At 43.1% G+C, this 14,566-nt stretch overlaps 1 protein-coding gene across 13 annotated transcripts in view; it reads right to left on the bottom strand.

Moving 5' to 3' along the window:
• The window catches only part of PLEKHA6 (pleckstrin homology domain containing A6), a 197,040-nt gene that overhangs the window by 64,012 nt on the left and 118,462 nt on the right, over positions 1 to 14,566 (bottom strand). For 12 of the 13 annotated variants that reach the window (XM_082228125.1, XM_082228139.1, XM_082228133.1 and 9 more), the window contains 3 exons: positions 2,319 to 2,399; positions 1,284 to 1,398; positions 518 to 622 (listed from right to left, as the gene is read on the bottom strand). In XM_082228125.1, coding sequence (XP_082084251.1) covers positions 518 to 622; positions 1,284 to 1,398; positions 2,319 to 2,399 — 301 coding nt within the window. Of the gene's footprint in view, positions 1 to 517; positions 623 to 1,283; positions 1,399 to 2,318; positions 2,400 to 12,234; positions 12,539 to 14,566 lie in introns of those variants that run through there. The other variant, XM_082228135.1, reaches the window with a different exon arrangement.

Below are 14,566 nucleotides of genomic sequence, written 5' to 3' on the forward strand. Positions count from 1 at the left end.
GGCCACGGCATTTACAGCACTGTATGCAATAAAGAGTTGTAGAAGTTTGAAAAGCTTCCCATGAAGAGATGGAACAGCTGGTGCTGAGCTCAGCAGAAACAAGGGATCGCTGGAATTCTTAGGGGATTTCCAGATAAACAACCCAGAAGACCTTTGAAGTCAAGTTGAGATCCTGACAAGGTGGATGGCAGGATAGCAATGCCCAGTATTCTCAGTTACAAGTGCATGTGGTACTTTGGATAAGATTCCAAGTGGAGTGGATACCAAATAGTTGAGACTTAGGTTTTACATTGTGTCCTTGGCTGTGGAAAAGTTTGGGTTACATTAGGAACGGAGGAAGTTGTGGCGCTGGATATTTGATGGACTCCAACTCCCATCAGCACCAGCTAGCATAGCCAGTGTTCAGGGATGGTGAGAGTTGTGGTCCCCCAACTTCTGGAGGACCACTGATTCTCCATCTTAAAGTTACATGAATGGATAGATGATGGTTGGGTACCTAATAACCTCTGCAATGTACCTGCTTGAAGAGCCAGCCACTCTTAGTCACTGCAGCATTGGGATTCCTCTTCATGGAATTGGAGCGCTTCCCAAAAGCAATCCCTTTCCGAGAGGAGCGTGAGGCCTTTGAGAAATGAGAGAGAGAGGTTTAGGAAGGAAGGCTACTGATGGAGTGCACAGATTCCTCTGCGGAAATCACTCACAAAACCACAACCAATTCTAGGAGGAATAGCACAGGATAACATAGCGTTTGTTAGGCTGAGGAATGCTGGGTGGAACACTGATTTCCTAACACATAGAAAAGGCCCATCATATAAGAAAGATGAAGCATTCAAACCATGGGAAACCTGTATTCCAGCCTCCAAAAGTTGTTGGACTACATATCCCTGATCAAAGGCCAGGCTGGCTGAAACTGATAGGAGTTGGAATCCAACAATATCTGGAGGATATCAGATTCCTCATCCATGATTTAAACCAACCCACAGTGATGTTTCCACCCCAGATTGGATAATATTTGTTGTTTATGCTAAGAAAGTCAATTTCTCACAAGAGCTCTATGGATGATCATAGAGGCAGCCATTGTTTTTAGGCTTCTTTTCACTTATAATCTGCTGTGTTTGCCATTTATCTTTCAGAATTTCATAATGCAAGGTCAGTAATGCTGTCCCCATTTTACAGATGAAGAAAATTAAGGCCCAAATAACTTGGGCATGTTGCTTAAGCAGAACATTGCCACAAAGGGTGGGGGGAGAGAACCAAGGTCTCCATGAGAGAACAAAGCATACCCTGCCATTTGGTCGTTCCTGAGGCAAGTCTGAAACCATGGTATGATTGGATGATTCACTGTTGACTGCTGTCGGCCGTTTGCTGCCTGATTTGCTTGACATGTCCAAGGCAGATCTGCAATTGAGAGACAAAAAGAGAAGCATAATATTCCAGCATATTTTGCTAGAAGGAAAGAATTATGCTGCATTTGTACTGGTTTGTGGGTATGCTTTAATTTCTGCATTTTGCATTTTTAATATTCTATTTTTGCAGGTAAGCTTCCTAGGTAAAATTTGTTGATGCACAACTATATACAACAAGTAAATAAATATTTTCTAGTATCTTTAGCACATAATGCCGTCTGGTTTATTTATATATAATGCTGTCATTTGCACACTCAAATAAAGTCATGAGTGCTGGTCTACAATCACAATTCATTGAAATCAATGGAGCATCTTTACACCAGCTTCAACAATATCAGGAGCTACGTTGTACTATTCAGGGCTCTTCCACACTTCCACTAGCCCTGCTGCTTTCCCCCAGGGAAAACCCACTGTTGACTGCTGAATCAAAGCAAACATCAACTGAGCTTTCTACAGATGGATGTTTGCTCCAAATTAGTGCTAGAGAGAAGGTATTCTGGGGGAAAGTGGTGGAGCAAAGGCAACACACTTGGACCCACATCTAGAAAACATGGGGCAAGCAGAAAAATGTCTGGATCAATGCTCTCTAGGCATGGGACAAGCAGAAGTGTGGACAAGCCCTCAGCCTTCTCCAACCTGGTGCTGTCCATCCAGATGTTTTGGACTATAGCTGGCTAGGGCTCATGGAAGCAGTATTCATAAACATCTGGAGGGCTGCAGGTTAGGGAAGACTGGCACAAATGCTTCTTCACATCCATCAGAAGTTGCCTTGCAGCAAATCCTTGCCATTCTTTCTTGAGCTGTATCTCTGGGGCAAGAGGAATGCCATTTGCTCTCAGGTGGCACACTTAAGGCTTCTCGTCTCCTTCATGAACCGCCACTCTTGTGCTCAAAATGAGAGAGAGGACCTACCTTTGCAAGTCAAACTGGTTGTTCTCTTCTGGGATTTGGCCAGTCACTGGGTGAATAAAAGTGTTCCGTCTTTCATTATGGCTGGAAAAACACACAAGAGAGATGGGCTATGCATTAATTAGGTGGCTCAGGTTGAAGTACACTCCCCATGTTGGCTGAGGATTCGTTAGATACCACAGAATTAATAACCTGTCCAAACAATCCATCTTTCAGAATGATCACCCAGTATCTATAACTATTCAGCGGCAGTGGATTTACATGGCCAGCGGCATCAGTTAATTCAATAAACTCCCCTTTACGCAATAATTCAATGCATGTGCCACTTGATTTATAATCATTAATCAATTAATAATTTCTTATTAGTTGATTATTTCTACTGAATTTTGAATTATTAAGACTGTTGAAGTGACTTAAAGGGAAAGAGCCGCCACACAAGGTTTTCAAAAAGAAAAAGAAAACAATTCAAGGTATATAACTACATTAGTAGTAGTAGTAGTAACAGCAGCAAAATAATAACAATATATCAACAGTGAAATGAATTGGGTATACAAATAATTACAACTGAGACTCAACATTATATGGCCACAGGATTGAGTATATTCAATCCTGAGTTTGGGGGTGGGGTTGCCCCCTTAGATTTTATACTACCATCTCATTTTCCAGTGGTACCAATTTGGCTCCTTTTCTGTCCGCACGCACCACCTGATTTCACTATTAGAGGGAGTGCCAGTGTGCAAGGAGACCATTTGCTTTTACATTCTGGCCTTTTTATTGCTACACCTGGCCCAGTGATCAATTGTGATACTATAAATGTCTCTACTTTCACTGCAGGTATAGAAATATGTTTATGTTTTCCCCTTGCTCATATCAGAGAAGGAAATTGCAATCTGCCTTTGAGCCCAACTTACAGAATCTACAAAAGCTTTACCCCGTCATTGCTGTCTCAAATGTGCTTATAGCCTACAGAATGCTTCCAAGGAATCAACCATCAACACGTAATAGCACATACAGTTCAATGTAAGTGCTCATTTTGGGGAGCTATGCTATCACAGCAGCCAGGCTTCTTATTGTCAACTTCTGTGGAGGCATATCTCACCCTGCACGGAGTTTTTTCCATACAGATCTGACACCGCCTGGAATAAACAGCATCTGTATTGATGGCTTTAATGAAAAGGAAGCAGCATACATAATATACCAATGAAAGACTTGCGCAGTCACCAGGAAACAAACTGTGAGCTCAGCAACCTGTGAATTTCACCCTGCCACTCAAAAGAAAGCCTTTCTCATGGTCCCAGCTCTCTCTGTCAGTTATTCAACCACACACACACACAAATACACACACCAACCACAATAATTAAAGTCTCCACAAACAGCAACTGTGATTCAGTTTGAAATATTATCATTGCACACCTGAGGCCCAAAGCATATTACAGTGGAGGGAGAATATTAATACAGTCCTTTTCATGCACCCTCCTAAATGAGACATCAAGAGCTACACAGCCCAGTTTTTTTTCTGTTCAAGGGCTAAAATGGCCACTGTCTGCTGGCAGAAATATGGAAAGAGTGCTTTGTAGCCTTCGCCAAGCCTTTTGCCAGTGAAACATTTTGAGAATTTGACTGTTTGAACACTGCAAACTCCAGCCAAATGCCACTGATTTAAACCATATGCTAAAGAAGATAGGAACTCACTCTACAGGTTTGGGGCTAGTTGCTGCCAGATCAAGACTAGCCCTGTAGTGTAAACGTTGTTGCTGAAAGAAATGTCTCCATCCATTTTTCATGTCTCCCAGTGAGCAACTGCAATGGTAAAATTCAAAAATGCCCCACCTTCACCATGATCTGCTGACAAACAAGTACCTCAATATATATATATATATATATATATATTAAGTGGCACCTCTGTGTCATTTATGAAAGTGCCATGGACCTGCACTTCACAAATACATTGGTACAGAAAGCTGTCACTCCACTGGTGCTAAAGAATGAGAGAGAATTTAGCGAAAGGATGATGCCATTCAGAGGGCTAACTAGTTAAACCTAAGAGATCATTTTCACATTGCGCAAAGCAGAGGTGGGACAATTTTGGACAAGACCATTTTAGAATGCAGATAGGAGGAAGTCTTATTTTTTAATGTTCCTCTAATGAGCCCATGTCTGTGCATCAGATACACACCAGAAAGAAAGGCTGAGGATACCCTTATTTCTGCTAAGTTTACCACATCCAGGGAAGATACAGACAGACACACTGTATCTGGGAGTGGGGGAGAACAGAGACAGAGACCCCACACGGAACAACAGATCTATCCAACAACAAGACCTACCACATAAGCATTTAGTGCTTTTCCAAATAACACTGCAGTGTACTGGCTCAAACAAAAAAATATTAAATTACAGAAGCCAAAACAAATTGAGGCAGCAGCACTCTGTGATGTGCTTTTCCAGACACAGATTTTAATTAGAACATATTCTGTTATCTTGGCCTGCTGGGCATTGTTACTTCTCTGGGCCTGTTTACAAAAACAAAACAAAAAACCAACGGTTTTCATTCCACCCCACCCTGAGGGAGGTTGTCTAAGGCCTAGTGTGTGTGTGTTTGTGCCCTGATCTCATGAACTGAGTGTGCACATGGTGAATCTGTTGTGTGAACTGCATAAGAACAAATCACAAGTTTGGCTGCACGTGAGGAATTCCGCACAATTTGTCCCTTGCACAAAGGAAGCCTTTCCTCCTCACCTGCTGCAACTTCTTTCTGTGCATCCTCTGAGCTTTTAAATGGCCAGGCATCATCTTAGGGCAAAGAGTTGGCAACCCAAGTCCAGAAAAGAAGAGCACTGAATAGACTTCCGGGGTTGGCGCGATCTGGGAATGGCGGATTCCCTCCGAGCTCCGGAGGGAATCGGCTCAGCGGGGGACGGGTCTTTGCCGTGCCGGCGACACGGGGACCCTTAAAACCGCAGGCACGAAAGCCTGCGGACTGAAGACTCGGTGGGTGCCTTAAGCGCCCCCCCTGATTCGCAAAGAGCCTTTTTAAAGGCTGCGGAGGGGATACGGGGGGTGGCGTGGCACCGAGAGTCCATCGCTACCTCTGCTGAGCGAAGCCGCGAGCCATGACCGGAGAGCGCTGACTTCCTTCCTTGAAATTCGGCTGAGAAAAAGAACCCGTGAGTTAATTGAATTTGGATTCTAAGAATTTTACCTATTGAATTTGAGACGATCGGGGGATGTGTTAAAAGGAAGTCCGCACCCCCCCCTTGCAGACGATCCAGAGCAACGATAAAAGAACTAAGCTGGAGTGCCTACCCTGTAAAGGGTGAGTTTAAAAAGACAGTAACTTCCAAGATTTCGAAAAGGAATCTCTTTTTGAGCAGGAGAGAGGAGTGTTGGAAGGGGTATATTTCTGTTGTAAGCAACCCCCCCTCCCGGGCTCGGGAGTGTCCTACTTTGGAGCTGGTATAAGAAGAGCAGAGTTTGACAGCTGTCAAAGCTGTCAAATGGGCTGTTAATAGTAGAAAAATTGCTACTTAAGACCCCTCTGGATTAAAAGGAGTTATAATTGAACTAAAATTGTTGGAAACAAAGAATCAATAATAAGACAGAGGACTGTTGGAGAAAAGAACACTAAGTAACCAGATTCCCTCTAGGGGGAAATCTGTGGAATTACAATGGCTGTGGATGGAAAGATACTGGGAGAAATCGAAAGGATGTTTTATTTGGTTGGAATCTTACAGGAACAGACTACGGCTATGAGTGAACAATTGATGACCTTGAATCCTGAAACAAGTAGTTCTGTTCAATGTAATGAGAACCTGGCTGAGAAAGAATCCACAGCTGAGCCGGAAATGATAACCAAAGAAGAGGAGAAGACAAAACAAGAAAGAGAAGAATTGAAATGGGAAAATATTGTCCAGAAGCTGACATCTGTGGAATATAAACAAGGAGACTATTGGACTGAACCTACTACAAATCTACGAAAGATCCAGAAGATGAAAGTGGAGGCCCTGGGAATTTATGAAATTAAGGAATTTAAAATAAAGAAATATAATTGGGGCCTCCACATAGACTCTGACTTTGATTATGTTCAAAATTCATGCCTTGTGGAAATTCCTCAGCAGTTGCTTGCAAATATGGGAAGAGATTTTGGACTGATTGTGAAAGAACTCTTTCGAGACGTGAAGACCGACATAAAGGATTGCCAACTAGGCCGGCGGAGAGGGACTGAAAGAGATTTGAGAGCCTCGGACGTAAGGAATCCGGGCTAATAATTGCTATTTTGGACATGTTTTCGGAAGGGACACAAACCGGGGAAGGGAGGGAGGGAAGAATCTAGTTTTAACAACACTTAAGACTATGGGATTTAGCTAACAAGATTATTAATTAAGACAAAATGGGAAATCGTTGGAAGGGAATTGAGGTCCAACTTAGAATAAATTTAATTTTGCTTTTTTCTTATATATATATATATATAAAGGACTAATATTAAGATGGATAAGGAAATACCAATTTGCTGATACAAATTTGGGAATAGGGATGTAAGGGAGGGGGTGGGGGGGAAGTCAATGACCAGGGTTAGAAAATAAGTTTTTTTTTTGGAAACTATATATGTTTGTTGTTTTACTTTTCTGTTTGTTTGTTTTTATGTTTTTTGTGTTTTTGTTTTTGTCTTTGTCTATATAAAATGTGAAAACCCAATAAAAATTTTATGAAAAAAAAAAAAGAAGAGCACTGAATAAAGTTTATTGCAAAGCAAGGAGCTAAACCACACAAGGACAGCAAAGAAATTTAGGGCCACTTGACAATTTGGAGCCTAGACATGGTTATCAGTGAGGCATGAGTGAACATGAGTGTGGAGTGTGTGCATAAAGAACAGAAGACTCAGTGATGTAATGGCCAGCTTCCTCAGGTTGGGCTGCCATATTCTCTTTACACCCCCAGAATTACTCTGGAGTCTGACCCTTTCGCCAGGATGAACAACTTGGCAGGCTGAATATCACTTGGCCAGCAGCTGCCCCTCCCAATCACCTTCATGGCGGCACTTCATCACTAGTTTCTAAAACAAATCCTTCCTTGTGAGGTTATGAAGGCTTTACAATATATTCCAACTACAGAAGTCCTTAAAATCAGGAAATGATTTTCACATTTTAAAGCCAAACTTACCATTCCTGCTAAACCTGAATCTACTTTCACTGAATTGTTTTTCTTAATTTGATAACATCCTTTCTAGGAAATGTTTATGGAGTGGCAAGTTCAACCACAGCACCCTCCACCCTTTCCCCAAAGCCAGTTGTGGGTAGGGTTATAAAACCCAAGATCAACATAAAACAGAGTGGGTTCTGCCAATCTCAGCAAAGCTTCCAAACCACTTGCAACTTATGAAAGGGGTTAACTTCCATGTGCTGAAGGAATGCTGAAGGCTGATGGTATTTCTCTAATAACTGGGTTGGGGTTTTTTTTAAAAAAAAACTGAACATGGGGGTGCATGCAAGCAGTGAAGCAGAGCAGGGCTAGTCTTTAAGCATTATCAGTTCCACCACCCCACCCCCCCAGCAAACAACATACCCTTTGAGCTCCCTGCCCCTTAACTCATTTTCACAAGCCAGCTTCAAAACTCAGACTCTAGTTCATTATATCAGACATGCACAAGACCAGTTAGCTCATAGGAGAAATATGCTTTGAGGGTGAAGCATCCATAAGCCGAAGTGGGGGAGGGCAGAGACCATGGCAATCAAGGCGATCCTGCTGGCTTCAAGGAGCTTTGGACTAAGACCACAGAAATTTCCTGGAGCAGATTAAACGCAGGTGCTGGGTAACAAGCTGTAACTGGCACACCTTGCTTTGAGCCAAATGATACTATCTAGAGTATGAAATGAGACCATGAATAGCGTTACATAACAAAACAGCAGGAGTTGTAAGGAAAAGTGCATAGGAGGCCATTCCTTACTCAGATCCTGATACAGGAACTACCTAATAAAAGAAACAAGAGGAGACCAACATGGAATTGAGAGATGAGGCAGGAGGTAGACTTAAAAAGAAGATGGCCTTTTTCATGCCCCCTTCTGCTGACCCCAATTTCAGTGCCTGTCTCCTTCTCCCATTCTCACCTACTTTTTCTCCACAGTCCTCTGCCTCCCAATCACCCACCCTGAGAAAGCAAGAAGAGCCTGTGGGTCAGGCCAACAACCAATCTAGCCCAGCTTCCTGTTCTCATAGTGGCCAACCAGATGCCTGTGGAGAAACCCCCAAGCAGGGCCCCAGCACAAGAGCCCTCTCCACTCCCCATCTTCTTCCAAAGCACATCTTCTCCATCACCAAAATAGCAAACCTGTTTCCTCCCTACTCACCCCTCAAAACAGTTCCCTCCTCCCCTGACTTCCAGTGGCAATTTGGGGTAGTGGATCTTGACTCTTTAAAGGCACTCTCTTTTACCCTTTCTTGGTCTCCCTCTCCTCTGCCAATTGGTATGCATGCCTCAGCATCCGCATGTAGACAACAAGGCTTGTAAATTGATAGAAAATGTAATGCGCTGGTTTAGAACAATGCAAAGTGATCAACCATCTCAGGAAAACAGCTGTTGGGGAATATCCCACAGATGAACTGCCAGAGGCCATGATTTCTCTGCTCGCCACCTTGGGATTATCTCCCTGCTGATGTCTTTGGTTACCCACAACCCCTCCCAGAAGCTCCCTAGTCTCCTGGCATTTTGTAGCCAATATAGTTCTTCATTACTGAAGTGAACACTTCAGAACCAAAGAGCTACAATTTTGACTAGTTGATTATGGTGGATTATACACCTCCTTGCAGCAATATTTCAGCCTTAAATTGGCTTCTGACCAGTGCTGGAACAACACTACCTGCCTGCTGACTCCAGCTCCACTGGCTTCTGTCCAGGGTCCTGACGACTTTCTTCCCATTCTCTCTTGCACTGTGTGTTCACTACGATTACTGCTTCTTCCTGCCTGCTGATCCATGATCTTGCCTATTTATTTATTTATTGCACATAAATACTCTCCCCAGGCTTATTTCACCTCTGTGGGATTTATCCTCAAACAGGAGGCATCCTTCAGGAGAGCACATATATCTGAACTTTGTTCTATATAGTGTGTGTCCAGATTGCCCTCACCCCCTTCCTGAAATCTGAAGCAGTGCCCCTGCACAACTGCACTACCATGCACAACTCAGTAATATTTAAGGTGCTCTTCCGCTATTAAAGTAATAGCCTGATGAACCATTAGCATAATCCAATATTGCACTAATTGTCTATGATTTGGAATTATCTTGGCATTTATTTGTGGTGGTATGAAACATAATGAAGGATAATGCTCTTGTAATTCTGTAGTGCACCTAGAATGCAAACCCCAAGAGGGACCGTGTTGTTGACCTCATCAGCTGAGGCTTATCCTTGGAAGCTAAAGTGACCCTGATGGCAAATATCAGATGTCCCCAAATGAGGGCACCTTCAAATGAAGTATTCATGACACAGAAGTAGCATGGCAAAATCCTCCGAGGGTAAATTTACCATGTCAAAATGCAGTAAGATAAGTTCGACTGCAAGGCACAGGACAATATGAAAATCCTAGGATGGGGTGAGGTGAAAGATACTTGTGAGCATATCCCTCCAGGAAGTGTGGAGAGCAGTCACAGATGGGGTTCAAGAGCTCAGAAAGGTGGAATTGTGGAGATCTGGGGCTCTTCTGCAGATTCTGCTAGAAGATTCATGTGGCCTATTTCAAATGTGGCATGTGTGTGGTGGATGTTTTACAGCTTTGCATGTAGCAAACAGGTAAGGGAAGAGAATATCTCCTTTCAATAATTTCATAGTGGTACCAATTGCAATAAACATTGAGATCCACAAAAGTTGGTTTCTCATCTATATATCATTTCTAATTTTAACAAATGCCTTTTTGGGAGGGAGGGCAGAGCAATTGCCCTGGGCTGCATCCTCTGAGAAGGGCACATTAAACATTGCTGAACAGTGAACTCCAGTTGGGAGGCAGCGTAACAATGACACAGGGTACGATGAGGTGGAAGAGGTAACTCAACTGAATATTCTGCTTCCTGGACTTCTCAGGGTTCTAATATGTGGCTGGTTTTACCTCTGGTATGCCACAAGAATATGCAATCCACCACCTGTTAATTCAAGATAAATTTCCAGGATGCCCACATCTCCATCTTACTTTCAGGAATTGAAGCCCAAAGCAGCATGAAGCAACTTTCTCCAAGGCTACTATGATGGTCTTTTTTGAGGTCTTCCATTTCCCAGCCCAGCATCTAAATTAAAGTTTTGTGCTTTATCTATTTCTACAGGTATATGACCCCCCCCCACTTCCTGGTTCCTTTGCCTAGTAAAGATGGGTCTAGGCTAGGCTATCCAAACGGTTCATCGCCTTGCACAATATCAACATGCAAGCCAAGAATATATTGCAACTGTGTTTTGAGTAGGATAAATAAGCCTTGTTGCTAAACCCAAGTTCCAAAAGTACACAGAGTTTCAGTAGAAAGCATGAAATCACATCAACAAAGTTTTTTTAAAATAAAAAATAGCGAGTACATAATTCAATTTCATGTTTTTTCCCCACCAATTCAATTGAGAATTTTTTATTAGTTCACATCCCAAATAAATAACGTTGTATTTAAATTGAGAAAATAAAAGAACAAAAGTCCCCAAAACAGATTTAAAAAAATAATAATAATGGGGGTGGGGGGAGATGATACAGTTATGTTTATGCTAGTGCACTTGAAAAAATGAGTGACAGCATAGCTAGTGACCATGTAAGGATGGCAATGAGACATACAAGAGGCAGAGTCTGGCTTCCAAACTAGAGAGACAAGCCAGAATGATGGGGGTGTTTCATATGAGAAGACAGGCATAAACTTTTGACTTGGACAACATCAGTCTATACCCAGCACCAAATTCAGAGGGAGAACTAGTGTTTGTACCTGTTAGCACTGTGTTCTGCAACAATGTCAGATCAGAAACTCTTGCTTGAACCCATCACCATTCCCAGTTAACAACAAAGTACCTACAATTGTGTTTGCCCACATCCATTATTTGTTCCCCTTGCTTTTACCGTCCTGCATCTCCCTTGTGACTTTCCCCATTATTAAAACTTTAGAGTGTAAGGTCCTCAGGGCAGGGACCTGTCTTTTTTATTCACTTGTAAAGAGCCAGGTATCTTGAAGGTACTGTACTATATTACTACTACTGTTATTTATGAGGGCTATTGCATGCATTATAATATTTCTTAGCTTTGGTGTAAATTTACCTGATCGTTATTCTTTCTTGGCACTCTACCTCCAAGTACTGTTTCGTTTCTAAACTGGAACACGGTAGCAAGAGACTCAGCTTGAGCACACATTACAAAGCCATGTGAAAACTAACTTTCCTGGAGCTGCCGAAACCACCCAGAGTGTTATTCATGGACAGGTATAGCCTGTGGGACTTTTTATAGCCATTGCACTGTTTTGCTTCCAGCCTTTATTCAGAAGGGTTCTTTAATCAGTTGAGCCAGAAGCAGGTTTGCCTTTTATTCTCGGGCTCCCTCCTCCTCTTCCTCCTCCCTTCAGAATCCTTTGTAGTTGTGTGTGGCTTCTGCACCTCCTGCTGGCACTCGGCCAACCACCTCCTTCTCCCCCCCCCCCAGTTCCAGCTTTCAGGGTTCAGCACTAATGCCACCGAGCTAACTTCCCCAGAACCGCCTTAAATATTCCCTCCCCAGCAGCTGCCTCTCCTGGTCCTATTCCACAAACTCCTGAGTTAAGCATCTGCTACCCCAGCACTGCAATGCAGCAGTCACTGACCAAAATGAAGTTCCCAATGAGCCATTCTTTGAAACACATGAGCCCCCAGAGCAAGAATGACAAGGCCACGACCCCGCTGCCTCTGCTCTACAGCCTTGCAGCATCACCTGGAAAATCCTACCTGACCCGACGGTCCGCTCGGAACTTGAGCATGGTGGCAAAGTCTCAGCTGCGATCCCTGCCTGCAACCATGTCCCTGGAAGGTGGGTGAAAGATAAGTCTTCCCGGAGCACAGCCGGTTCCCCTGTGCCCTTAGGAAATGTGCCATAACGGAAAGTCCTGTGCCGGCAAGGATAGGGATGTGGTGGTCCAGTATGCTTCCCCCATCTTTAAACTTCTCTACTCTCCTTGAGTTCAGGGAAGACAGCAGCTGCTTTCTGTCTTTCTGTTCTGATTTCTGGGCAGGCAAGAGAGAGGGAGAGAGAGGGAGAGGGAGAGATCTGCTGCCTCTCCCTCTCTCAGGCACCAGGGTCTATCTAACCTAGTCCAGCCTCATCATTCAAACAATGCTCTCAGCCTCACATGCAGCAATAGCAGCAGCCAGCAGGCATTGCAAAGGAGTGAGGGGGGGTGGAGAGAGAGAGAGAGAGAGAGAGATTTCAAGCTCAGTTCCCCCAAGGAGAGAAAGGTGAAGGGTATACGGACACCGGCATGTGTCCAGATACACACACACACACACACACACACACACACACACACAGCAGGTGCAGCAGGAGACAGCTTGTGCTTTAACCTGATCAGAGTATTTTAGGAAGAAGGGCTTTTGTAAAGGCTGAAGGTGAAGAGCATAAAATGCTGGCATTTCCCTTAGCAAAAGATTCTTGGGGAGCTGAGCTCTATAGTCCTAGAAACTCTGTATGACTGATCTCCTATCTTAAGTACGCTACAATGATGATGCCCATAAATAGACTGCGACTATCAAATGGATATTTGGTTCTGAAACATGCCTTTTCCATCCCGCCCTTTATCTGAGACTCAGTGTGAGCTGCAACACCTTCTTAAAATCAAGAAAGAAACACCATATGAAACAGCTCATTTAACAGACGCACAGGAAATAATTTTTTTGCTGCTCCCTTTGTTCAGGTTTGCCACTAAGATTTCCTCCTTGATCCTGTTTTGCTTCACTAATGCTCCTTTAATGTCAAGTGGTCCTAATGCCCTTAAATTGCTCTCCATGCTGGCTTATTAGGCCATATTGGTTTTGATTAGGCTAAGGCAATTTAATGCTGCATGAATCTGAAAAGTTCAGTAATTGTATTATTTGTACACTTTGTCAGTCTTTCTCCTGGACCCATAATCTAACTACTAATGCCCTTCCCTTCCCTTATTTGTTATATGAAAACTCTGCACTGCTTTCTGACCCACAACGGTCCTCCAAGCCACTAATAACCCACAGAATAAAAATGTCTAAAAGAATAAACAGCAGGACCATCTCAGGATCAAAGCACATATCATAAATAACAAAGACCCATGGGCAGAGAGCAGCAAGCATTTGCGCTTCCAACCAGAAAAGTTTTACAATAGGAAGGTTATATTAACAAATCTTCAAAATGGAAAATGTGTTTTACAGTTGACTGCTGACAGAGGAAGCATATTCTAGACTGCCTGCTATCCAGGCATTATCATCCTAGATGTGCAGGCCCTGACTGTCAGGCTACAAGCCTATGAACATTTATTTGTGACTAAAACCCACTGCACTTAGTGGGGTTTCTGAACAACAATCTAGGTTTGCCAACACACTCACATTATACTAACTCAAAGCTAAGAATTCCTGCAATATACTATATCCTGTTCTTCAAGTGACACCTTTAGTTACATTATGTGTATTGGTCTTGAGAGTAACCTCTGCAATGATCATGATTTTGATGATGTATCTCATTTTTCTTTCAAACTCAAAGCAGCCAACAGGCAAGAAATATCAAAACACAAACAATGAACGAAACAGTAGCAATAAAATCAACCTGCAAACAGCATCAAGCAAGCAGAATCCAACCAACAGCAACAGGAGTGCACAAATATGAGAGAGAGAGAACTACGAACCAACAACTGAGACAACTGTGTTGAAACCTAGAAATGGAAGGCTAGCAAGTGATGGGGCCAAGAAGACATCCCTTTGGAGGACATTTTATAACACTTGCGCTGCTTCTGAAAAAGCCCTGCCTGGTTCTCTTCTGCATAAGGGTGCACACAGAACAAGGTTTCTGATTACGCATGGAATGCATAGGAAGGCACACATAGGAGAAGGCAGAGATTAAGGTGCTCAGATTCCAAACATTTAGACCTACAAAGGTAAGAACCAGAATCTTAAATGAGGTCCAGAGGCATTTAACCCCAATTTTACATCCAAACCTTTTGCTACTAGGGTGTTCATTGGGAATGGGAGGAGGAAGCATATGACTCAAATTTTGCATTGTTTCCTATGGTTACTTGTTCATTTTCTGGACCAGAATGTG

The sequence above is a fragment of the Podarcis vaucheri genome, assembly GCF_965113315.1.
Source record: "Podarcis vaucheri genome assembly, chromosome: 6".
NCBI lineage: Eukaryota > Metazoa > Chordata > Lepidosauria > Squamata > Lacertidae > Podarcis > Podarcis vaucheri.